Genomic DNA, 27285 nt, shown 5'->3' on the forward strand with positions numbered 1-27285 from the left:
CATTTATCTAAATTAAACTCTGACACTCCCCAGCCCACTGGCCCATTTCATCAAGATTCTGTTTCATTCAGATTCATCTTGTTTAAAAAATGCATTTGGTTTTGATATAAGAAGGATATAATACGTAAACCATTCAATGAGAATAACAACTTAACTGTACAGTTCTACAGTTAAATGCTTTCCTTGCTTGCAATTTTAATGTTCAGAATTAAAGATACATTAATTCTTTAAGGCTCCTTTAAGTAGGCTCAGTGATGCCTTGTAGGGACACCCCATTAGCCTTTAGTGATTAGCATTCAATGAATGAGCAGCCACAGCTCTTGGCATTGAAAAAGTTCAAAGAATAAGCAGTCCATTGAATGAACAAAATCTTTCCTTATCTTAGTACTTAAAGGCTGATTTCTCATTCTGATACTATGTCCCTGAGTTCTGGATTCGATACAAAATGCTTTTGAAAAGCCTTTTCAATGGTAATCATGCTTCATAAACAATCTCCTGTTCCAAGCAAAGAAAATGCAATGCGGTTGTCTATTGCATGAAAGGCTCAGTGCTTTAACTTTGAAAACAAATTAAATAATGTTGGAAGAGGAATGACTCATATCACAATCAGGAGACAAAAGGATTTTTTTTCTACAACTAAATTCTACTAGATATACAGTGCTGGCCACCTGGTTTTGTGATTCATTGCCCTTTTGTGATTCATACCAACATTTCTTTAAATGTCTCAGTTTGTCAAACTGCGTAATCATTTAACAATTCTGGTTAACATATGCTCACTTGTAAGTGCCACTTCATAAACAAAACATTCAGCTTACCATCCAGTAGCTTTCCATGGTGCACGGCCATTCCAGCCACACGTCCAATAAACTTGAAGTAAGAAAGATGGTCTTCATTGCACAAGCCAGAATTCGGGTTGATCTGAAGTGTGTAGTTATCCCTGTTTGAGATGTATATTAAAAAGAAGCTCTAAATACTGAAGAAACTAATTAGGCACTGTTCAATATGGGTTATTTAAGCAAATGTAAAAATCAATCTCTTGAGACATTTTGTGCTTCAGTGCATCATGATCAAGCAGGTTTCAAGTGATTCGAATTTCAAGCATCACTTCAGCCTAGGCCGAAGAATGGTTTGTGTGTTGATATCTTCAACATACATATTCACATAGAGAGATTGGAATAAATAAAAACCCAGCTGTGCACTTCCAAATCAAGAGTATCTCAAACAAAATCAATGCAGAAATGATTAAGTTAATTCATGTATTGTTGCTAGCAGTCAACAATTTTAAATATTCAGCTAGCAAAAAAGCTGTTGAAGGAAATCTACCGATATAAAGCCGCTGATCATTGCAAAATAGAATTCTTCGAGGGGCAGACATAATGGTGAAAGGCTCATTTTCTGGCTGGAAAATCCAGCAATTTAAGCTCATAATCTCAAAACAACGAGTAGATTAAACACATCGGAAATGAGAAGAAGAGAAATTTATTCATTCAGAAGGTTGGAAGTCTTTGGAATTCTTTGCTCAGTGACCCAGGGTACTTGGCTGATGGCTTTATTCAAGAGGGGGATCAATAGCTTTTAGGCCCTAGGGGAAATTAAAGGAAATTGAAAGAAATGGGAAAGTCGAATTGATAGAACATAATAGCCATTATCTTACTGAACAGTAAGCAGACTAGAGGGGGAGTGATGCTAATTGTTTTCCTATTCCCTATGTTCTTACATCATCAGATTGACTCAGTGACTACCCTTATATTGCAGTCAATCTTGTATTTTGTACATATTTGGTATTCAACCAACACAATGTGCTCAGAAACAATAAGTGAATGCACAATATGGTTTTAGGTGACACTCAAAAGTGAAAAATACTTGTCAGGACATCACAAGATTTCAATAATCTTTTTCAAATGGTGTTCAAGAGCTTCAATATCCATTGGAAAAGTTAGACACTCACTTTAATTTTAAAATGTCATCTTTAATAATACAAAAAAAATCTCTTCACACTGTGTTGAGATATTATTCTGGATTATATGATTAGGACTGTGTAGCGTTTGAATTTTGAAACTTCTGACTGGAAGTAATGTGGAACCTAACTGACAGAAGTTGATGGAGCTCCCCTAAATCGGTATGGATGCAATTGTGATATTGATTTAACTTTTTCTTTGCTACTGTTCAACAGTTCTCTATTTCGGTCGAGATTTTCATCTTTAATATCACAAAATAGATGATCTGTTGGTTTATTACATGTAACAGATTAGGTTTCTAACTTTAATGCATTTGTATGATCAAACTTGCATGAATTCCCCCTGAATGGATGTTTTAAGAGAGTTGAACAAGTTAACAGAATAGATAGAGAAATTATGTCCTCTAGTATGAGAGTCTAATGTAAAGAGGCAGAACCCCAAAGTTAGAGATAGCTTGTTCAGAACAGTCAGAAAGCACCTCTTCACACATGAACCTATAGAAATCTATTGTTCTCACCCCAAAACATTGCTCAACCTAGACAATTCAACATTTCAGAACTAAGATTGATGTATACTTTTTAACGAAGTGTAGTAAACAAGTTGGAAAAAGGCTGCACTTGAAAAAGGTACAGATTATCCTTGAATACAACAAATGGTGCAAGTGATCAAATAGACATTTTGGCCTGCCGACATGAATTTCAAGGTGTTTGCTAATTTTAGAAATTGTTGTTACAGTATTTCTATGTAGGAGGGCAAGTTATTGTAGATGAAAGGTATTACACACGTACGTGGCTGAATATTCAAAAAGCCCATAGTAAGGATTGAACATTTCTTTAGATAAAAGGAAGAACCACTCTCTTGCGACACCTCCGTAATCAAGTCCTTTCTCCGACTCAAATTCGATCCAAAGTCTGGCTTTTAGTACGTCTGGTCGTTTTAATGACATAATACGTCGGTAAGATTCCTCCAGAATGTTGCCTCTATGCAGCTTCATTTCAAATCTATTGGGTATGTCAGCCTGGAACAAAAATTGAACCATAAATAGTCTGGGTGAAGGAACTGAAAGCATTGTGTCATCTGGAAAACTAGCAACAAAGATAGGTGAAGAGACAGGTAGTGTTGTGGAGACTGAGAGACTGAAGACTTATACAGGCTAGGATAGTGGGCAGTCAAAAAGTATGGTGCTGGAAAAGCACAGGCCAGGCAGCATCTGTGGAGCAGGAGGAGTAAAATGCTCACAGTCTATAGTTACACTGGCACTATTCCCACCTTTTCCTCTGCTACACCCATGACTGCATCAGCGCCACCTCCTGCTCCCATGAGGAGGTTGAACAGTTCATCAACTTCCATCAACAGCCATTTTGAGTGCGAGCAGCAGCGGAGATAAGAACCCGGAAGACTGCAGCTAAGGTAAGGCAGTTTTAAAAAAATTACTTACCGGTAGCGGACAGCGGGTTTTCCCTTTCACAGAAGGAGCGGGAGCAGCGGGGGAAGTGACGAGGAGCAGAGGGGCAGCCGGGAAGGAAAGCACTGACCATATATATTAGCAAGGCGGCTAAACCAGAGACTCTACTACTGTAGAGTCTCCCATCCGCCCCCCTCCTCTAACCTAGTTAATAAGGTAACGTTCATTCTAAACTTCCACTATTGAATATACATTTTTTTTAGATTAGATTACTTACAGTGTGGAAACAGGCCCTTCGGCCCAAAAAGTCCACACCGCCCCGCCGAAGCGTACCCACCCATACCCCTACATCTACATCGACATCGACCCCTTACCTAACATTACGGGCAATTTAGCATGGCCAATTCACCTGACCTGCACATCTTTGGACTGTGGGAGGAAACCGGAGCACCCGGAGGAAACCCACGCAGACACGGGGAGAATGTGCAAACTCCACACAGTCAGTCGCCTGAGACGGGAATTGAACCCGGGTCTCCGGCGCTGTGAGGCAGCAGTGCTAACCACTGTGCCACCGTGTTCTTAATTTTATAGCAACTTGAACTAAGCTTTCTAGTTTAGTACTGAGTGGGTGTTCAGATAAGTCGGGTATGGATGCTAGGGCAGTTGGTTGCTCCTCCTGCAGAATGTGGCAGGTGGAAGACATGGCACACATCTCCGCTGGCTACATCTGTGGGAAGTGCACCCAACTCCAGCTCCTTGAAAACCGTGTTAGGGAATTGGAGCTGGAGCTGGATGAACTACGAATCATTCGGGAGGCTGAGGGGGTAATTGAGAGGAGTTACCAGGAGTTGGTCACTCCTAGGGCTCAGGACAAGGATAGATGGGTTACAGTTAGGGGGAGGAAAGGGGACAGTCAGATAGTGCAGAGATCCCCTGTGGACATTCCCCTCAGCAACAAGTATACCATATTGAATACTGCTGGGGGGGATGACCTACCAGAAGAAAGCCATAGCAGTCAGTTCTCTGGCACTGAGCCTGACATTGTGGCTAAGGAGGGAAGGGGGCAGAATAGAAAAGTACTCATGGTAGGGGACTCGACAGGAGATTTTGTGGTCAAGATCAGGATTCCCGGAAGGTATGTTGCCTCCCTGGTGCAAGGGTCCGGGACGTCTCCATTCGGGTGTATAAGGTTCTAAAAGGGGAGGGCGAACAGCCAGAAATCGTGTTACATATTGGCACTAATGATATAGCTAGGAAAAGATCGAGGATATAAAAAGTGATTTCAGGGAGTTAGGATGGAAGCTGCAAAGCAGGACGAACAGAGTAGTGTTCTCTAGTTTACAACCGGTGCCACAAGATAGCGAGGTGAGGAACAGGGAGCGGGCGCAGCTTAATACATGGCTGCGCAGCTGGTGTAGGAGGGAGGGCTTCAGATATGTAGATAATTGGGATGCCTTCTGGGGAAGGTGGGACCTGTACAAGAAGGATGGGTTGCATCTGAACTGGAAGGGGACCAATGTCCTGGGTGGAAGATTTGCTCGAGTAGTTCGAGAGGGTTTAAACTAGAATGGCAGGGGGGTGGGAACCTGAGCTGTATATCGGAGATGAGAGTTGATGCAGATGAGGCAGTAGCAAGAGGTAGACCAGCTAGTGGGAAGGATTTTCCTGGCAAGGAACCAAGGTATCAGTTAAAGTGTGTTTGCTTGAACGCAAGAGGTATCAGGAATAAAAGTGATGAATTTAGAGCATGGATCAGTACCTGGTGCTATGATGTTATGGCCATAACAGAGACATGGGTTTCTCAGGGGCGGGAATGGATGCTGGATGCTCCAGGGTTTAGAGCATTTAAAAAGAATAGGGAGGGGGGAAAAAAGAGGAGTGGGTGTAGGACTAGTAATCAGAGAGGGTATCACAGCTACAGAAGCTTCCATGGTTGAGGAAGATCTGCCTACCGAGTCAGTATGGGTGGAAATTAGGAACAGCAAGGGAGCAGTCACCTCTTTAGGGGTTTACTACAGGCCCCCCAATAGCAGCAGGGAGATGGAAGAAAGCATAGCTCGGCAGATTTTGGAAAAGTGTGGACGTAGTAGGGTTGTTGTAATGGGTGACTTTAACTTTCCCAATATTGATTGGAACCTCCTTCGAGCAGAAGATTTGAATGGAGCTGCTTTTCTAAGGTGTGTTCAGGAGGGTTTCCTAACTCAGTGCGTTGACAGGCTGACGAGGGGAGAGGCCATTCTAGACTTGGTGCTTGGCAATGAGCCGGGGCAGGTATCAGATCTTGTGGTGGGAGAGCATTTTGGTGATAGTGACCACAACTGCCTCACATTCTACATAGCTATGGAGAAGGAGAGGATTAGGCAAAATGGGAGGATATTTAATTGGGGAACAGGAAACTATGATGCGATTAGACATGAGTTAGGAAGCATGGATTGGGAGCAATTGTTCCATGGTAAAGGCACTATAGACATGTGGAGACTGTTTAAGGAACAGTTGTTGCAAGTGATGAATAAATATATCCCTCTAAGACAGGCAAGAAGGGGTAAGATAAAGGAACCTTGGATGATGAGAGCGGTGGAGCTTCTCATCAAAAGGAAAAAGGTAGCTTACATAAGGTGGAGGGAGCTAGGGTCAAGCTCAGCTCTACAGGATTACAGTCAGGCAAGGAAGGAGCTCAAAAATGGTCTGAGGAGAGCCAGGAGGGGGCAGGAGAAAGGCTTGGCAGACGGATTATGGAGAACACAAAGGCATTTTACACTTATGTGAGGAATAAGATGATCGTCAAAGAAAGAGTAGGCCTGATCAGGCATAGCATAGGGAATTTGTGTGTGGAGTCTGAGGAGGTAGGGGAAGCCCTAAATGAGTTTTTTGCTTCTGTCTTTACGAAAGAAACAAACTTTGTAGTGAATGAAACCTTTGAAAAGCAGGTGTGCATGCTGGAATGGATAGAGATAGAGGAAGCTGATGTGCTGAAAATTTTGTCAAACATTAAGATTGACAAGTCACCAGGCCCAGACCAGATTTGTCCTCGGCTGCTTTGGGGAACGAGAAATGCAATTGCTTCGTCACTTGCGAAGATCTTTGCATCCTCGCTCTCCCCTGGAGTCGTACCTCAGGACTGGAGAGAGGCAAATGGAATTCCTCTCTTCAAGAAAGGAAATAGGGAAATCCCCGGCAATTACAGACCAGAAAGTCTCACGTCTGTCATCTGCAAGGGGTCAGAAAGGATTCGGAGGGATAGGATTTATGACCATCTGGAAGAGCATGGCTTGATTAAATGCAGTCAACACGGCTTTGTGAGGGGCAGGTCATGCCTCACAAACCTTATCGAGTTCTTTGAGGATGTGACTAGAAATGTTGATGAGGGTCGAGCTGTGGATGTGGTGTATATGGACTTCAGCAAGGCATTTGATAAGGTTCCCCATGGTAGGCTCATTCAGAAGGTCAGGAGGAATGGGATTCAGGGGAACTTAGCTGTCTGGATACAAAATTGGCTGGCCAACAGAAGACAGCGAGTGGTAGTAGAAGGAAAATATTCTGCCTGGAAGTCTGTGGTGAGTGGTGTTCCACAGGGCTCTGTCCTTGGGCCTCTATTGTTTGTAATTTTTATTAATGACTTGGATGAGGGGACTGAAGGATGGGTCAGCAAGTTTGCAGATGACACAAAGGTTGGAGGTGTCGTTGACAGTATAGAGGGCTGTTGTAGGCTGCAGCGGGACATTGACAGGATGCAGAGGTGGGCTGAGAGGTGGCAGATGGAGTTCAACCTGGATCAAAGCGAGGTGATGCATTTTGAAGGTCAAATTTGAAAGCTGAGTACAGGATTAAGGATAGGATTCTTGGTAGTGTGGTGGAACAGAGGGATCTTGGTGTGCAGGTACATAGATCCCTTAAAATGGCCACCCAAGTGGACAGGGTTGTTAAGAAAGCATATGGCTTTCATTAACAGGGGGATTGAGTTTAAGAGTCGTGAGATCTTGTTGCAACTCCATAAAACTTTGGTTAGACCGCACTTGGAATACTGCGTCCAGTTCTGGTCACCCTATTATAGGAAAGATGTGGATGCTTTGGAGCGGGTTCAGAGGAGGTTTACCAGGATGCTGCCTGGATTGGAGGGCTTATCTTATGAGGAGAGGTTGACTGAGCTTGGACTTTTTTCATTGGAGAAAAGGAGGAGAAGAGGGGACCTAATTGAGGTATAGAAGGTAATGAGAGGCATAGATAGAGCCAGAGACTATTTCCCAGGGCAGAAATGACTAACATGAGGGGTCATAGTTTTAAGCCGGTTGGGGGAAAGTATAGAGGGGATGTCAGAGGCGGGTTCTTTACACAGAGAGTTGTGAGAGCATGGAATGTGTTGCCAGCAGCAGTTGTGGAGGCAGGGTCATTGGGGACATTTAAGAGACTCCTCGACATACATATGGTCACAGAAATTTGAAGGTGCATACATGAGGATCAGTGGTCGGCACAACATCGTGGGCTGAAGGGCCTGTTCTGTGCTGTACTGTTCTATGTTCTAACTTCACAGGTACCTTCCACATTGACCTTAAATTCACCTGGACCATCTCAGACATCTCCCTCCCTTTCCAGCGACTGATTCAACATGGACATCTTCTACAAACTCACTGACTCCCACAGCTACCTGGACTATACCTCCTCCCACATCCCCTCCTGTAAAAATGCTATCCCTTACTCCAAATTCCTCCGCCTCCGCTGTATCTGCGCCCAGGAGGGGCAATTCCATTCCAGAACATCGCAGATGGCTTCCGACTTCAAAGACCTCAATTTCCCCTCCCACAAGGTCAACAATGCCCTCCAGTGCATCTCCTCCACTTCCCACACCTCCACCCTTGAACCCTTTCCTCCAATTGCAACAAGTATAGATGGGCGGCGTAGTGGCACAGTGGTTAACATTGCTGCCTCACAGCGCCAGAGACCTGGGTTCAATTCCCGCCTCAGACAACTGTCTGTGTGGAGTTTGCACATTCTCCCAGTGTCTGCGTGGGTTTCCTCTCACAGTCCAAAAATGTGCAGGTTAGGTGAACTGGCCATTCTAAATTGTCCGTCATGTTAGATGAAGGGGTAAATGTAAGGGTTGCTCTTCGGAGGGTCAGTGTGGACTTGTTGGGCTGAAAGGCCTGTTTCCACACTGTAAGTAATCTAATCTAATCTAATCTAACCTAATCTAAACCCTCTTGGTCCTCAACATCCGCCCCACCAATCTCCAGATACAACACATCATCCTCCACCATTCCAACTACCGACAGTCAGATCCCATCTCGAGAGATGTATTTCCATCCCCATCAGCATTCTACAGAGACCATTCCCTCTGCAACTCCCTCATTAGGTCCATGCCCTAATCAACTACCTTCCCTTGCCACCTGCACCCACACCTCCCTCCTCACTTCCATCCAAGGCCCCAAAGGATCCTTCTACATCTGGCAGAGATTTCCCTGCACATCCATATACCTCATCTACTGTGTCCTTTGCTCTCAATGTGGTCACCTCTACATTGGGAATACAGGACACCAACTCGCAGAACATTACAGAGAACATCTCCGGGACACACACCAAACAACCCCACTGCCCTGTGGCTGACCACTTCAACTCCCCCTCCCACTCTGCGAAGGACATGCCAGTCCTGAGCTTCTTCCTCCGCTCAATCCTAGAAGCCTGGAGGAAGAACTCCTCATCTTCCTCCAAAGACATGGCATCAATGTCAACTTCATCAGTTTCCTCATCTCCCCTCTTCCCACCTTATCCTCGAACTTGGCACTACTATCTTGTAGTTCTCCCACCTGTCCACCTTCCTTCTCACCTATCCACTCCACCCTTTGCTCTGGACAATCACCATTAACCCCCCCACCATCATCTACCAATCGCCTTCCTAGCTACACTTCCTCCCCAGCCCCACACCTCTCATATTTATCTCTCAGCCCTCCGGGGCCCCCCACATTCCTGATGAAGTGTTTATGCCCGAAATGTCAATTCTCCTGCTCCTCGGATGCTGTCTGACCTACTGTGCTTTTCCAGCACCACACTCTTCGACTCTGATCTCCAGCATCTGCAGTCCTCACTTTCTCCTAGGAGAGTGGGCAATCAAGAGGCAGCTGGAATAGTTTGTGGGGAAGTGTGAAGTTATATACTTTGGTAGGAAGAACAGGTTATCTTCTAAATGGTGAAAAGCTCCAGAAATCTGAAGCACAACGGAATTTGGGAGTCCAAGTTCAGATTCTCTTCAGGTTAACATGCAGGTTCAGCTGGCAGTAAGGAAGGCAAATGCATTGTTAGCACTCATTTTAAGATGGCGAGAGTATTAAGAGCAGAAATGTACTGCTGTGGCTGTAGAGGCCATAGTCAGTCAGATGAAATTTGGAATATTGTGAGCAATTTTCTAAGAAATTATTTCCTTGCGTGGGATGGGTGGGGTCAGGGTGGGTCCAGGGGATGATTACAAGATAGGAAGGATGTTGTTAAACCTCAGACAAAATTTGCAATGATGTTGCTGGGATTGGAGGTTTTTGAGCTATAGAAAGAGGCTTAAAAGGCTGGTGATATTTTTCAGTGGAGGATGAAGGGCTGAGGGGTGATCTTAGAGAGGTTTATAAAATCATGAAGGACATGGAGGGGATGAAGAGTCAAGGTCTTTTTCATAGGATGGGGCAATGCAAAGCTAAGTTGAGATTTAAGAAGGACCTGAGGGGTAACTTTTTCATGCAGAGGACGGTGCGTGTACAAAGTGAGCTGCCAGGGAAAGTGGCAGATTACAACATTTAAAAGGCATCTGAATGGGTACATGTATAGAAAGGGTTTAGAGCGACACAGGCAAAATGCTGGCAAATAGGATTAGGTCAGATTGGAATGTCTGGTCAGCATGAACAAGTTGGACCGAAGGGTCTGTTTCTGTGTTGTATGACTCTATGACCTACCCAATGGAGTTTAGAAGGATGAAGAGGGCTTTCATTGAAGAATCACAGAATAGAGAAATGCGTGATGTCAGCGGACGTGGAGAAGATGTTTCCATTATTTGGAGAGACTACAACCTGACTGAAGGGATGACTGTTTAGATCGAGATAAGGGGGAATTTCTTCATTCAGCGGATGGTGAATCTGTAGAACTCATTGCTGCAGAGGACTATGGAGGCCAAATCATTGAGTGTATTTAAGACAGAGATAGATGGGCTCTAGATGAATAATGGGATCAAGGCTTACAGGGAGAAGGCAGGAGAATGGAAGTTGAGAAACATATCAGCCATGATTGGATGACAGAGCAAACGTGATGGGCTGAATGGCCCAACTCTGCTCCTGTAACTTATGGTCTAATAACTGATTGCAGCTACTCAGTCCCTCCAAAAGTCATATTTCACTACCATCAGAAATGGCATATTCATTCAGGGTTGTTAAGAAAAATTGAAAACTTGTAATCTTATTGACGCAAAAAATTACAGAAACATGAATTGGCGATATGTGCGGGAAAGCACTCATTAAATAATAACAAAGTATAACCTGGTATATTTGATCCCAATTTGCTTTTAATCTGCATCTTGCTGATGTCATTTTGAACCTCTAAAACCAAGTAGCACCAGAAAAGCAAAGACTACTTATACATCCAAACATAGTTCGGAATTTTATAATAAAGCAAAACCATCAGGAAAAAGATGAATGTTCTGCAATTTCTTTTTATGTACTTGTATTTTGATATCTGCCGCAAAAGCTAAACAAAAATACAATACAGTATCGGACGTATTCTGGATTATGGAAACATTAACATTGAAGACAGACAATTTCAAAATATTGATATCGACTGTAACAGTGCTAATTTCTGGATTAGTGGTGCTGGAAGAGTACAGCAGTTCAGGCAGCATCCAAGGAGCTTCGAAATCGACGTTTCCTGATGAAGGGCTTTTGCCCGAAACGTCGATTTCGAAGCTCCTTGGATGCTGCCTGAACTGCTGTGCTCTTCCAGCACCACTAATCCAGAATCTGGTTTCCAGCATCTGCAGTCATTGTTTTTACCTCTGTAACAGTGCTAAACCCAGTTATTAAATGGACTAAACTGGAGACTTATTTGAAGAACATCTGGATAGCCTTCAACACAGGTGTCGCTTGACAATTTCACTTTTCCAAAGCTGTTTACTGCTTCGAGCCATGTATTTCCACTACAGTTTGATCAAGAAAGTACATGAGGGCATAGTTTAAGGTGAGAGAGGAAAGATATAAAAGAGACTTAAGGGGAAACTTTTTCACACAAGGGTGGTACAGGTATGGAATGAGCTGCCAGAGGTTGTGGTGGAGGCTGGTACAATTGCAACATTTAAGAGGCATTTGGATGGGTATATGAATAAGAAGGGTTTGGAGGGATATGGGCTGGGTGCTTGCAGGTGGGATTAGATTGGGTTGGGATATCTGGTTGGCATGGACAGGTTGGACTGAAGGATCTGTTTCCATGCTGTACATCTCTATGACTCTATGTCTCGCACTCTACAATAGATCAGTCTGAAATCTATTCCTGAGACAACATATTGCATACTTACAGGCTTCTTTAGCTTCTTCCGGAAGTAGTCGTACTTCTGTTTGAATTCCCTGGAATATGGCACAGCCTACAAGAAAGCAGATTTATTTTGTCAAAAAATTACTAAAATAACGCCAGTCTTTATAATTTAATTACTGGAAACTCGCCATAATTGACAGTGATTGTTCTTCATCATTTGAAACTTTAATATCGTACCCCTTGGGATGACAACAACAGTTAATTTCCTTTCAGCTTTTTAAAAAAATATATTTTTATTGAAAAATTGATTTTATTTAATATTACAAATACAAAACAATACAGTTCAAAACAATGCACAGAAAGAACGCCAATAAAATAAAAAAACAAACTGCTCTCACGTACAAAAGTATAAATATGTATAGAAAAATACTTAGCTATAAAACTCCAACTAACTACTTAACTAAATAAATAATAACAAATAATCATTTAAATAATAATAATACAGCTCAGCCAAACAAAAAACACACTCTCGAATATCGAGAGCATTTGTTTTCACATATTCATGTGATCGCAGATCCCTCTGTCTGGATATGGGACTCGTAAAACACAATCGTTACAGCTATATAAAAGCCCTTATTAATGTGGCAGATAAATCTGTGTCCAGGTATTCAAAAAAGGGCTGCCACGTCTTGTAGAAATCCTCAGTTTTGTTCTGAGAAAGTCCAAGGGGGATATGCTCCATAACAATCTTCTGCCAACCTGACAGGCCCTGCGGTGGGGGGGTTTCCAATATCCAACCTAACAAGGTATTCTTTCTTGTGCAGAAAGTGACGATGTTGAAACTTTATTTACTTATGCGCATCTACAGGGAACACACTGGGCAGACCAAGAGGAGGAGAGATCGGGTCCTTCTCCATCCTTACACCCAAACTCCCCTCCAATATACCTACCACACTGTTCCAGTATGTTTGAAGCCAACCACAGGACCAGAGACAATGAGTAAGAGTGCCCAGGCAAACCGTGCACTTGGGACATGTTGAAGATAACCTTGGTTTAAACAGGGAACAAACAGTCTGGAGGCTGGCCAACGTGGTGCCACTGTGGTAAAGACAAGCCAGGGAACTATAGACCAGTGAGCCTGATGTCAGTGATGGGCAAGTTGAAGGGAATCCTCAGCGACAGGATGTACATGTATTCGGAAACGCAAGGACTGATTAGGGATAGTCAACATGGCTTTGTGCATGGGAAATCATGCCTCACAAACATGATTGAGTTTTTTAAGGAAGTAACAAAGAAGAATGACGAGGGCAGAGTGGGAGATGTGATCGATATGGACTTCAGTAAGGCGTTAGACAAGGTTCCCCATCGGAGACTGGTTAGCAAAGTTAGACCTCACAGAATACAGGGAGAACTAACCATTTGGATACAGAACTGGCTCAAAGGTAGAAGACAGAGGATGGTGGTGGAGGGTTGTTTTTCAGACTGGAGGTCTGTGACCAGTGGAGGGCCACAAGGATCGGTGCTGGCCCCTCTACTTTTTGTCATTTACATAAATGATTTGGATGCGAGCTTAAGAGGTACAGTTAGTAAGTTTGCAGATGACGCCAAAATTGGAGGTGTAGTGGACAGTGAAGGGGGTTACCTCAGATTACAACAGGATCTTGACCAGATGGGCCAATGGGCTGAGAAGTGGCAAATGGAGTTTAATTCAGATAAATGTGAGGTGCTGCATTTTGGGAAAGCAAATCTTAGCAGGATTTATACACTTAATGATAAGGTCGTAGGGAATGCTGCTGAACAAAGAGACCTTGGAGTGCAGGTTCATAGCTCCTTGAAAGTGGAGTCGCAGGTAGATAGGATAGTGAAGGTGGCGGTTGGTATGCTTTCCTTTATTGGTCAGAGTATTGAGTACAGGAGTTGGGAGGTCATGTTGCGGCTGTACAGGACATTGGTTAGGCCACTGTTGGAACATTGCGTGCAGTTCTGGTCTCCTTCCTATCGGAAAGATGTTGTGAAACTTGAAAGGGTTCAGGAAAGATTTACAAGGATGTTGCCAGGGTTGGAGCCCCAGGCTGGAGCTGTTTTCCCTGGAACGTCGGAGGCTGAGGGGTGACCTTATAGAGGTTTACAAAATTATGAGGGTCATGGATAGGATAAATAGGCAAGGTCTTTTCCCTGGGGTCGGTAACTCCAGAACTAGAGGGCATAGGTTTAGGGTGAGGGGAAAAGATATAAAAGAGACCTCAGGGGCAACTTTTTCACACAGAGGGTGGTACGTGTATGGAATGAGCTGCCAGGGGAGATGGTGGAGGCTGGTACAACTGCAACATTTAAAAGGCATTTGGATGGGTATATGAATGAGAAGGGTTTGGAGGGATATGGGCTGGTGCTGGCAGGTGGGATTAAATTGGGTTGGGATATCTGGTCGGCACGGTCAGGTTGGACCGAAGAGTCTGTTTCCATGCTGTACATGTCTATGACTCGAAGTAGGCCCTGTGGAGAATTTTCAACTGGAAAGCATGGGTCCAATTGCAAACTGATATCTTCCTTGCATTTTCCCAAATATCTTCCCATGCCTCTGAAGAGTCCCCAACGCTCACGCTCTCTCTCCCACACCCTACAGAATCTATTAAACACATCTGAGGGAGTGTCCCCCCAATTGATTATATAAAGTGCTGACAGAACGTGTACTCTTAGCACTGAGCACCCTCCTCTCTATGTCAGATTTGTAGGGATCAGTCAGAACAAAGAACAAAGAAAATTTACAGCCCAGGAAGATGCCCTTCGGCCCTCCAAGCCTGATCCGATCCAAACCTACTGTCGAAATCTGTCACCCAATTCCTAGGCAGCTGTATCCCTCCGCTCCCCACCTCCTCATGCATCTGTCCAGATGCATCTTAAATGAATCTACTGTGCCTGCCTCCATTACCTCTGCTGCAAATGCATTCCAGGCACCTACCACCCTCTGTGCAAAGTACTTGCCGTGTGTATACCCCCTAAACTTTTCACGTTTCACCTTGAATCCTTCACTCTGGAAAAAAGCGTATCTCTACCTACCCTGTCTATGCCCTTTATGATTTTGTAAACCTCAATCAGATCCCCGCTCAATCTCCTTTTTTCTAATGAAAATAAACCTAACCTACTCAACCTCTTTTCATAGCTAGCACCTTCGATACCAGGCAACATCCTCGTAAACCTTCTCTGTACCCTCTCCAAAACGTCCACATCTTTTTGGTAATGTGGCGAACAGAACTGTATACAGTATTCTAAATGCGGCCGAACCAATGTCTTGTACAATTTTAATATGACCTGCCAGCTCTTATACTCAATACCCCATCCGATGAAGGCAAGCATATCATACGCCTTCTTGGCAACTCCATCCACCTGTGCAGCAACCTTCAAGGTACAATAGACCTGCACTCCCAGATAGAGTCATAGTGATGTACAGCATGGAAAAAGACAGGTCCAACCTGTCCATGCCGACCAGATATCCCAACCCAATCTAGTCCCACCTGCCAGGACCCGGCCCATATCCCTCCAAACCCTTCCTATTCATATACCCATCCAAATGCCTCTTAAATGTTGCAATTGTACCAGCCTCCACCACATCCTCTGGCAGCTCATTCCATACACGCACCACCCTCTGCGTGAAAACGTTGCCTCTTAGGTCTCTTTTATATCTTTCCCCTCTCACCCTAAACCTATGCCCTCTAGTTCTGGACTCCCCGACCCCAGGGAAAAGACTTTGTCTATTTATCCCATCTATGACTCTCATAATTTTGTAAACCTCTATAAGGTCACCCCTCAGCCTTCGACGCTCCAGGGAAAACAGCCTCTGTTCAGCCTCTCCCTGTACCTCAGATCCTCCAACCCTGGCAACATCCTTGTAAATCTTTTCTGAACCCTTTCAAGTTTCACAACATCTTTCTGATAGGAAGGGGACCAGAATTGCACGCAATATTCCAACAATGGCGTAACCAATGTCCTGTACAGCTGCAACATGACCTCTCAACTCCTGTACTCAATACTCTGACCAATAAAGGAAAGCATACCAAACACCTTCTTTACTATCTTATCTACCTGCGACTCCACTTTCAAGGAGCTATGAACCTGCACTCCAAGGTCTCTTTGTTCAGCAACACTTCCTATGATCTTACCATTAAGTATATAAGCCCTGCTAGGATTTGCTTTCCCAAAATGCAGCACCTCACATTTATCTGAATTAAACTCCATTTGCCACTTCTCAGCCCATTGGCCCATCTGGTCCAGATCCTGTTGTAATCTGGGGCAACCCTCTTTGCTGTGCACTGCACCTCCAATTTTGGCGTCATCTCCAAACTTACTAACTGTATCGCTTATGCTCGCATCCAAATCATTTATGTAAATGACAAAAAGTAGAGGACCCAGCACCGATCCTTGTGGCACTCCACTGGCCACAGGCCTCCAGCCTGAAAAACAACCCTCCACCACTACCCTCTGTCTTCTACCTCTGAGCCAGTTCTGTATCCAGATGGCTAGTTCTCCCTGTATTCCATGAGATCTAGCCTTGCTAACCAGTCTCCCATGGGGAACCTTGTCAAACGCCTTACTGAAGTCCACATAGATCACATCTACTGCTCTGCCCTCAATCTTCTTTGTTACTTCAAAGACCTCAATCAAGTTTGTGAGACATGATTTCCCACGCACAAAGCCATGTTGACTATCCCGAATCAGTCCCTGCGTTTCCAAATACATGTACGTCCTGTCCCTCAGGATTCCCTCCAACAACTTTCCCACCACCGAGGTCAGGCTCACCTGGCTTGTCCTTACCGCCCTTCTTAAGCAGTGGCACCACATTTGCCAACCTCCAGTCTTCTGGCACCTCACCTGTGACTATCAATGATACAAATATCTCAGCAAGAGGCCCAGCAATCACTTCTCTAGCTTCCCACAGAGTTCTCAGGTACATCTGATCAGGTCCTGGGGATTTATCCACCTTTAACCATTTCAAGGCATCCAGCACTTCCTCCTCTGTAATCTGGACATTTTGCAAGAAGTCACCATCTATTTCCCTACAGTGCATATCTTCCATTTCCTTTTCCACAGTAAATACTGATGCAAAATATTCATTTAGTATCTCCCCCATTTTCTGTGGCTCCACACAAAGGCCGCCTTGCTGATCTTTGAGGGGCCCTATTCTCTCCCTAGTTACCCTTTTGTCCTTAATATATTTGTAAAAACCCTTTGGATTCTCCTTAATTCTATTTGCCAAAGCTATCTCCTGTCCCCTTTTTGCCCTCCTGATTTCCCTCTTAAGTATACTCCTACTTTCTTTATACTCTTCTAAGGATTCACTCGATCGATCCTGTCTATATCTGACATATGCTTCCTTCTTTTTCTTAACCAAACCCTCAATTTCTTTAGTTATCCTGCATTCCCTATACCTACCAGCCTTTCCTTTCACCCTGACAGCAATATACTTTCTCTGGATTCTTGCTATCTCATTTCTGAAGGCTTCCTATTTTCCAGCCGTCCCTTTACCTGCGAACATCTGCCTCCAATCAGCTTTCGAAAGTTCTTGCCTAATACCGTCAAAATTGGCCTTCCTCCAATTTCGAACTTCAACTTTTAGATCTGGTCTATCCTTTTCCATCACTATTTTAAAACGAATAGAATTATGGTCACTAGCCCCAAAGTGCTCCCCCACTGACACCTCAGTCACCTGTCCTGCCTTATTTCCCAAAAGTAGGTCAGGTTTTGCACCTTCTCTAGTAGATACATCCACATACTGAATCAGAAAATCGTCTTGTACGCACTTAAGAAATTCCTCTCCATCTAAACCTTTAACACTATGGCAGTCCCAGTCGATGTTTGGAAAGTTAAAATCCCCTACCATAACTACCCTATTATTCTTACAGATAGCTGAGATCTCCTTACAAGTTTGTTTCTCAATTTCCCTCTGACTATTGGAGGGGGGTCCACAATACAATTCCAATAAGGTGATCATCCCTTTCTTATTTCTCAGTTCCACCCAAATAACTTCCCTGGATGTATTTCCAGGAATATCCTCCCTCAGCACAGCCGCAATGCTATCCTTGATCAAAAATGCCACTCCCCCTCCTCTCTTGCCTCCCTTTCTATCCTTCCTGTAGCATTTGGATCCTGGAACATTAAACTGCCAGTGCTGCCCATCCCTGAGCCACGTAGCCTCTTTTTTTGAAATAAATCCCTAACTTGAAAAAACGAAAGAGGTCCCTGTTAAATAGCTCGTATTTCCGAGCTAACCGATCAAAGGACATCATCGTGGCTCCCTGAAATAAATCACCCATGCAAGACACACCCCTAGCCGCCCCTTGAATCCTGAATCTATCATTCCCGGTTGAAAACCTGGCATACCCACTATAGCTGTTAGATGAGATGTTTTGCCAATATTGCTTTCCCTCTGCCGAATTGCCCTCCATGCTTTAACAATATTGATAACTATTGAGCTCTGGAAACATTCCTTAACTGTCCTCATTTTGTCCAAAACAGCAAGCTAGTCAGGGGGCACCCTGCCTGAGAGCTTTTGATATTTAGCCATATTGAAAAAGGGCCCCCACAGACCCAATCACTCCCGTAGGATAATAGCGAGCTTTGTTGATAGTTTTTCATGTCCAGGAGATCCACTCCCCCAATTTATGAGGCAATTGCAGTTTAGCTAATTTAGTAAGGAGCTGCTTACAATGCCAAATAAAAGGTGAACCAGCTTGTTAGTCTCCTGAACATTTGCTTATCGAAAATCAGAGGGAGCATCCATATAGTGTACAGCAAACAGGGGAGAATATTCATGTTATTAAGTGCCATCTGACCTAACCATGGGACTGGAAGCGCCTCCCATCTTTGAAGGTCTTGCATGATTTTGTTGAATAATTGAACAAAATTGGCTTTAAACAATCGATCAAGAACTGGAGTGATGAATATGCCCAAAAACACAAAACCTCCCTGTGACCACTTAAATGGGAATCTATTTTCACCCACGAGACCTAGCACCTTTATAAAAGCACCCATAGGATTGGCTTTAATTTTACAAACTTAATCTACAAATGCCCTAAATTCCCCACAGGAGTACTCCACAAACTTATTACCCTTGAGGATAAAGGAATCTATTCGCCATTGCCTCAGGCCCTATATAACATCCTTAACCTTAACCAACAGGTACACTGGAGCATGATCGGAGATGGTAACATTACCAATCGTACACGATGCCACCAAGTTCAGGGTTGCCACAGGGGTCAGAAAAAAAATCAATCCTGGTGTGACATCTGTGCAGATTAGGGAAAAACGTAAAATCCCTGCCTGTAGGGACGTCTCCAGACATCCACCAACCCTAACTCCACACACAGATCCACTAATTGTTTAGTTTGTACAAAGGGTATCAGGGGGCCTTTGGACAATCTATCTACTGTGGGATCCATGAGACAATTAAAATCTCCCCCTATAATCATATGCCGGGACTTGAGGCTGATCAGTTTAGAGAACGCATCTACCAGAAATTTCAGGGGAAGGGCCGGAGGGCAACAAACTTTTAAAACACCATATTCTTCCTTGTTTATCAGGGCTTTGAGAATTACAAACTTCCCGTGTGTACCTTTAATCCCCTCAGACGTGGTTGACGATGCTCTCCACCGGATCTCCTCCACTTCCCGCTCCTTCGCCCTTGAACCCCACCCCTCCAATCGCCACCAGGACAGAACCCCACTAGTCCTCACCTACCACCCCACCAACCTCCAGATACATCAAATCATCTTTCATCATTTCCGCCACCTCCAAACAGACCCCACCACCAAGGATATATTTTCCTCCCCACCCCTATCAGCGTTCCGGAAAGAATGCTCCCTCTGTGACTCCCTCGTCAGATCCACACCCCCCCATCAACCCAACCTCTACTCCAGGCACCTTCCCTTGCAACCGCAAGAAATGCAAAACTTGTGCCCACACCTCCCCCCTCACTTAGCCACTCCCCTACTTCTGGTATTAAAAAGGTGAAAAGTAAACCCTATCAAAGCCATTCTGCTGTAGTTTCTAATACTCCGTATCATCCAAATGCATCGCCCGTAACAAAGCAATATCCATCTTTTCCTTTCTAAGACTCAAAAGTATGTTCTTCCTCTTAATTGGTGAGTGAATCACCTTGATGTGCCCAGTATACTACTTAATCAAGTCATTAGCCATAACCTTCTGCAGTAACATTTAAATTCCAGAGAGGAGGAACTCGAATTACAAATCGATGAGCCTTAGTGTTGTAAGATCCATTGAACATAAAAACTACATCAACGAAAACCACTACAGTTAACAAACTTATCAAAGACTATATACAACAAAAATAAAAAAAACATATCAAGTGCCAATGGCGCTGAATAGAGGAACTCAACCCCTTGCTCAAGGGGGGTAATTACACATCCCAAAACACAACTTCCCATCCCGCTGCCAATACTGCAGCCTGGGCATTTAAATACATGAACCGGGCATAAACTGCCCGTAAGTAGGCATCTAGCTATTTTCCATCCTCTGAGCTAGAGCCACACTACAAACACAAGCAGAAAAGAAAGAAAATACACCATGAAATAACAATGTGAGTAAAGAAATTTTTTTAAAAAGGGAAAGTACCTCACCCATCCTTTGGTATAACTTAACCTAGAAATTGAAAGTACACATCTCAACCGCTGCCAAGCATTGTTTAGACCAGATTATTACCAATAAAAAGGAAAGGAAAAGAAAGCTCTGACCGGACTTGTTCTTTTTTTCTAAGAGAGAAACAGAGACATACCAAACAACACTACTATTTGCGCATTCTAAATTGTTCAGATTAAATTAATTTGTCCAGAAAGTCTCTTGCCTTCTCAAAGAGATGTATAGATCAATCTAAAGTGACCGAAGTACCGCTGGATACCTCAGAGTACTGGATCCCAAGCTCCCTCAGTCTTCTCTTGATGCCGTCATAGGATGTTCTTTTCTGGATCACCGCTGCTGAAAGGTCCTGGAAGAATATGATCTTAGAGCCCTCATAAATTACAGCCTTCGGATTCTTCCCCTGGATTCTGGAAGCTTCCATGATTCCCTCCTTATTCTCCTTATGTGGGCGGCACGGTGGCACAGTGGTTAGCACTGCTGCCTCACAGAGCCAGAGACCCGGGTTCAATTCCCGCCTCAGGCGACTGACTGTGTGGAGTTTGCACGTTCTCCCCGTGTCTGCGTGGGTTTCCTCCGGGTGCTCCGGTTTCCTCTCACAGTCCAAAGATGTGCAGGTCAGGTGAATTGGCCATGCTAAATTGCCCGTAGTGTTAGGTAAGGGGTAGATGTAGATGTAGGGGTATGGGTGGGTTACGCTTCGGCGGGGTGGTGTGGACTTGTTGGGCCGAAGGGCCTGTTTCCACACTGTAAGTAATCTAATCTAATCTAATCTAAAAATCATCTAATCTAATCTAATCTAATCTAATCTAATCTATAATGATTGAAACCGCACCAAGGTAGAATGAGGACGTTGGTCTAGACCTGACCTACGTGCCGTGACCCGGTGAGCCCTTTTGATCTTCAAGCCTCTCATTCTAGCCTCCGAGTTAAGGAACTTTGGCAACCAGCCTTCAATAAATTCCGCCAGGCGCTCACCTTTCTTACCGTCCGGCAGACCACGATCCAAATATTTTTTTCTCCTGCCCCTGTTCTCGAGGTCATCAACTTGGTCATGCAAATTATGGACCCGAGTCTCCAGGGCCTCGATCCTTTCCTTGGAGGAACCAGTATCAGCTTCCACCACTGCGACTGTGTGTTCTACCTCATCCTTTGCTCCAGGTCTCCCAGCTGCTGATCATGCTTCTGCAGCATGATAGAGATCAGGGCCAGCATCTTCTCTATCCGCTTTCCCAACATCCCGTGAGGTCCTTCACCAGGGCCTGGTAGGTAATCGGGTCAGAGGATCCTGTAGGCTGAGCTGTGGGCCTGGCCTCGGAAGTACATCCTCCCTTCTCCAGCATTTTTGGACAGTGAAAACCAAGGTAAGCTGTTTTTTTTAAAAAAAAACAGTTTCCTGGGACACCGTGACCCGTCCAGAGTCCCAGGATATCGCAGTCATCCGGGTGGGGTGGGCTAGGACTTCGTCCCACTTGCGATGTGGTGTAAAGCTCTGCAACGTGATCCTCCTAGATCACCATCATCTTGGATCCCCTCTTTCAACTTCAATTAACTTTCTTCTAATACTTGTGAACAAAGTAAATTCATGGAGTCAAATAATAAAATTATGAGAGGGTAGATAAAAAGCTGCTATTTGGATCATAATGAGGGACATAACTTTTAATGTTAAGTGCAGAAGGTTTAAGGGGATTTGAGGAAAGGGTTTTCACCAGAGGGTGGTGGGAAACTGGAATGCCAGGGAGGGATTAGAAATGGGAAATCTCATAGCCTTCGAAGAGGCACATGGATGAGCACTTGAAATGGCTATGAGCTAAGTCCTGGGAAGTGAGATTAATACAGATAGGCCGGAGTACCTACCCATCTGCAACAAAAGTAACAGCTGAGCCACCCACTTTCTGTGCTGTAATACCTGCCTCTCACTCTAGAAGGGAAACAGCCCACAGTAAGGCATAAAAAAAATCACAGCAAGACAGGCACAAACACTGAAAACACGAGAGCAACTCAGCACGTCAGGGTTAATTTGGCCTTGTTCATCGTTATCTAGTCAAGCATTACATCAATACCAATTTGACATCCTCATCATTGCCATATTCCCTCTCCCCATCCTCACATGTATTCTTCTGTTCTTTCACCTTTGGCCTGCTTTGTATTCAATGCTCTTCTAGTAAGAGCAAAACTAGGTCTTTTAATGTTCTCAGAAGCCTGAACCTACCTACCTACCTTCCCTACCTTGGGCTGTCCCTGCTTTACCTTCCCTAATTATTATTCTGCTATTGCACTGGGATTCATTTCTGTGTATTATAAAACACTCAGAGTTCTTACTACATTAAAATGCTGTTCAATGCAAGTTGTTCTTGAAGAAAGAGAATATTGAAATATATTTGGAAAGGGATTTTGGAGAGTGCTACAGGATTCACTTTGTTCAAAAAAGACTGCCTTTTTCAAATAATCCTGGACGCTATTATCTGTAGCAACTCTGCTCAAAACTAACAGCATACAGTTTACAGTAAACAGTTTATCTAATGGAACAAAAGACTTTTCAAAACAAACCACACAAGGAATTCAATGCTAAAGCTTAACATCTAAATGATCTGAACTGGCATTTAATCCTCAGGCATCTGTTATGGTGAGGAAAGTGAGAAGAGGAAGAAAACATAAGTGCTTCCTCCACCATTCAAGTCTGCACGAGCTGTGACTCATGGCATCCTGAACAGTGACCTGACTGCAAACAGAACATGTTTTCAGCAGAAAACAAGACTAGGTGAGGATGGGGATAAAGGTTAGAAGGGAGACAACGAATGGGGTGTTATGACCTGAAAACATTAGGAGAAAATGAAAACATGCAGTTTGTAAATAACTGTCAATTTTCTCTTTTAAAAACTACTTACCGGACCAGTAATGGCTGGATTCTGTAGTCTAGGATCCTCCCATTGTGTAATTTTGGTATCTACAATGAGATAGCAAATGATTTATTAATATAAAGTTATAGAAATTATAAAATCATATGCAATCAAGCACAATTGAAGACACCCTATGAATTTTGTTCTTGCTGTTCACCTTTAATAAAAGCCAGTTCATCTGGTATTCGAATATACCAGAATTGTAAAAGCATATATTCTGTCAGATAGCATTCACTCAGGTGGATAGAGCTTGTAAAGAGGCCTATGGTTCATTAGCAGAGGGATTGAATTCAAGAGTCGTGAGATGATGTTGCAGCTGTAGAGGACCTTGGTAAGGCCACATTTGGAGTACTGTGTGCAGTTCTGGCCCCCTCATTTTAGGAAAGATGTGGAAGCTTTGGAAAGGGTGCAGAGGAGATTTACCGGGATGTTGCCTGGAACGGAGAATAGGTCGTACGAGGATAGGTTGAGTGTGCTCGGCCTTTTCTCATTGGAACGGAGAAGGATGAGGGGTGACTTGATAGAGGTTTATAAGATGATCAGGGGAATAGATAGAGTAGACAGTCAGAGATTTTTTCCCCCAGGTACAACAGAGTGTTACAAGGGGACATAAATTTAAGGTGAAGGGTGGAAGGTATAGGGGGGATGACAGAGGTAGGTTCTTTACCCAGAGAGTGGTGGGGGCATGGAATGCGCTGCCTGTGGGAGTGACAGAGTCAGAATCATTGGTGACCTTTAAGCAGCAATTGGATAGGTACATAAATAGGTGCTTAAGCTAGGACAAATGTTTGGCACAACATCGTGGCCCGAAGGGCCTGTTCTGTGCTGTATTGTTCTATGTTCTAACAGCTTACTTGTCAGTAATAAAGTTAAAAATCACACAACACCAGGTTATAGTCCAACAGGTTTAATTGAAAGCACACTAGCTTTTGGAGAGATGCTCCTTCATCAGGCGTCGCTCCGAAAGCTAGTGTGCTTCCAATTAAACCTGTTGGACTGTGATGTTGTGTGTTGTGTGATTTTTAACTTTGTACACCCCAGTCCAACACCGGAATCTCTAAATCATGGTCAGTAATAAAGATTAACTTGTATTGGTTTGTAAAGTGCTGAAAATCCAAGGAGCAGGATGCTGTCTGACCTGCTGCGCTTTTCCAGCAACACATTTTCAGCTCTGATCTCCAGCATCTGCAGTCCTGACTTTCTCCTAGTTGGTTTGTTAAGTGGCCTACTACTGCTGCTATTCTTATGAGTTTATTAATTTATAGCCTTTTATTCTAAGAAACTTGAAACATGGCTACATGCAGAAGAGCATATTCAAGTAATTGCTTTTTTTTCCCAATTATGAAGTCATACAGAATTGCGGTGTCCTTCTCAATTTGTACAGCAATTTGAATGTTGTTTTTTATGACCAAAGTGTCCGAGTTTGTGAAGCCATTGGTTCCAGATTCCCACAGTTCAACCTGTGAAACTGTTGAAAACAAACTGCTGAAAAAAACTTATCAGGTCTGGCAGTATTTGTGTAGAGAAAGCAGAGTTAAAGTTTCAGGTCCAGCAACCCTTGCTGCAGAACTTGAAACTGAAGAAACTGCTAAAATGTGACAGGTAATCCATAAATACAGACTGGTGAAAACATTATTGCATGAAAAGTTTGAGTAGAGCAGGAGAATAATGACAGAAAACTAGCCAAATAGATATGAAGCAGCCAGCAGGAATGTAGGGAGCAGAATTGCCAACTGCGAGATGAACAAATTTTAGTTTCATGTTACTAAAAATTTAAAAGTTAACAAAACAAGAAAACTTCATTACAGCTGGAATGCTGTGGCTATCTTGTGTCCACCACGTGGGCAAGGCTAACTCTAGCCTCAACTTTCTCTAATATTTTCTCATGACTCAGGTGACACCAGATGTGTACTTCCATAACTTGTCTCTACAGTGTCCAGTGTCTGAATATTTCTGAATTGACAATCAGAATTGAACTTAGTACTGATGGCATGGCCTAACAGAATGGTATACAGTAGGAGAATACCTTCTTCTACTAATTCATATTCAACAGTTTTGACCAAAACCTTCAATTTTGACGACTGCCTTGCACTGGTTGAACACATTCAGTACTACGAGGTAAAAACAATGACTGCAGATGCTGGAAACCAGATTCTGGATTAGTGGTGCTGGAAGAGCACAACAGTCCAGGCAGTATCCAAGGAGCTTCGAAAACGACGTTTTGGGCAAAAGCCCTTCATCAGGTTCAGTACTACACCTAAGATTCTTAACCATCTTTCCATTTCATTCTTGGCTACTTTAACACCATTCACACAAACCTTGTGGATAATTCTTGTCTTCAGTTGTTGATCGGCCAATATATAAACTTCACCTAAATATTCTGTAATTTCACAGTTACTTTCTCTGATGTGTTTTTCACAATGAAATTGAATTCATCATTCATAAAGTTGACAGCATTCTATTGAGTTTCAGAATTCAGTTTATTTATTGTAAATGAAAATAGTAACAGTAACACAATAATAAACTCTGGGGAACCATGTGAATACAGATGCTCCAAAGGGTACTCATTTCTGTCTATCCTACAGACAGTTTCTTATCCATTTCGAGGCTCTATCCTGAATCTCACCATTCTGAAGTTTGGCTGATGGGTTTCCACCAGTTGCCTGGTCAAAAGCCTTTTGAAAGCCTGGATACACTCCGTCTAAAAGTGTCACTTTCTCATCATTTAATAGCTCAGGTATAAGGTCTTCTGAATTCACCTTGGCCATAGTTGAAAAACTTCACTCTCGATAATCTCAATTATTTCATATTGAGTGGAGCTAAACTGATGGATCTGAAGATTGTGGGCATCTATTTTTTCACCTTTTTAAAACCAGTACCACATAAGGCTGTTGTACTGTTATTTTGCCAGTGTCCAGACATTCAATGGTCCTAACTTTTCTATGCAAAAGTAATACCTTGCCCATCTTTAGACTACTTAGTCATTTACTGTTAAGACAGTCAAATTTATAAACAGCTTTAGATGATTGCAATTTTGTTGATAGTAACGACTATCAGTTATAAATGCCCTCATCAGACCATGATCCAAATTTGATGTCATTAATCCAAAGGGTGTGATTATCTCCTGAAACAGCGCTCAGGTAATTCTCTGCCTCCTCCACGTGTTGTCATGTATATAGCTCCAACTCAATAATCTGAACTGAAGTTTCTTAAGCAGCCAATATTTGCACACGAGGTGACAATGGATCACATTCGTGTCCACCAAAACCCATGTACTGCAGCTGCCACACATCACCTGCCTAGCCATCTCTATTCTATTTAATCAGTTCATTTGAATGCTAAGTATTTTAGAAACAAATTTCAGCATAATAATATCTCCCAATTTAAACCACTTGGCCAATCAAGAGAGACACAAAAGAAATGTTCACCCAAGTATCGAACTATTTTTTTCCTGTGACTTCACACTTTAGCTCTGGCAGGTAGAACAGAATGAATAGACTCTATAATGCCAGTTTTTCCGTTATCTTCCACTGCTGCTACCCTTCACATGCAGGTCTGCTCACCCAGTCTGATTCAGTGACGATAACCTCTAGCACATTCCTTGCAGTCTCAAGAGACGGGAGCAGAGTTTCTTTCTGAGTGAGCAGCCTTTGCTGTTGGTGGATACTCCTTCCGCCACAGGAGAGACTTGTGCAATACGTAGAGATTCCACCTTGAACTCAGAAGGTATCTGCCAGCTTTTAACTGGGGGCTTTCCCACATCAGCTAGGAAAATCTCCCATCTTCTGTTACCTGCCTCAAACATCAAAACTGAGCCCAAAACATTCAATGGTCCTAACTTTTCTATACCTTGCCCATCTTTAGACTACTTAGTCATTTACTGTTA

At 43.4% G+C, this 27285-nt stretch overlaps 1 protein-coding gene across 14 annotated transcripts in view; it reads right to left on the bottom strand.

Annotated features, from left to right (window-relative positions):
* The window catches only part of nedd4l (NEDD4 like E3 ubiquitin protein ligase), a 497532-nt gene that overhangs the window by 42082 nt on the left and 428165 nt on the right, over positions 1–27285 (bottom strand). For all 14 annotated transcript variants that reach the window (XM_072573778.1, XM_072573770.1, XM_072573760.1 and 11 more), the window contains 4 exons: positions 23388–23446; positions 11897–11962; positions 2747–2976; positions 816–937 (listed from right to left, as the gene is read on the bottom strand). In XM_072573778.1, coding sequence (XP_072429879.1) covers positions 816–937; positions 2747–2976; positions 11897–11962; positions 23388–23446 — 477 coding nt within the window. The remainder of the gene's footprint in view (positions 1–815; positions 938–2746; positions 2977–11896; positions 11963–23387; positions 23447–27285) is intronic.

This window comes from Chiloscyllium punctatum, chromosome 1, assembly GCF_047496795.1.
Source record: "Chiloscyllium punctatum isolate Juve2018m chromosome 1, sChiPun1.3, whole genome shotgun sequence".
NCBI classification, from domain to species: Eukaryota; Metazoa; Chordata; class Chondrichthyes; order Orectolobiformes; family Hemiscylliidae; genus Chiloscyllium; species Chiloscyllium punctatum.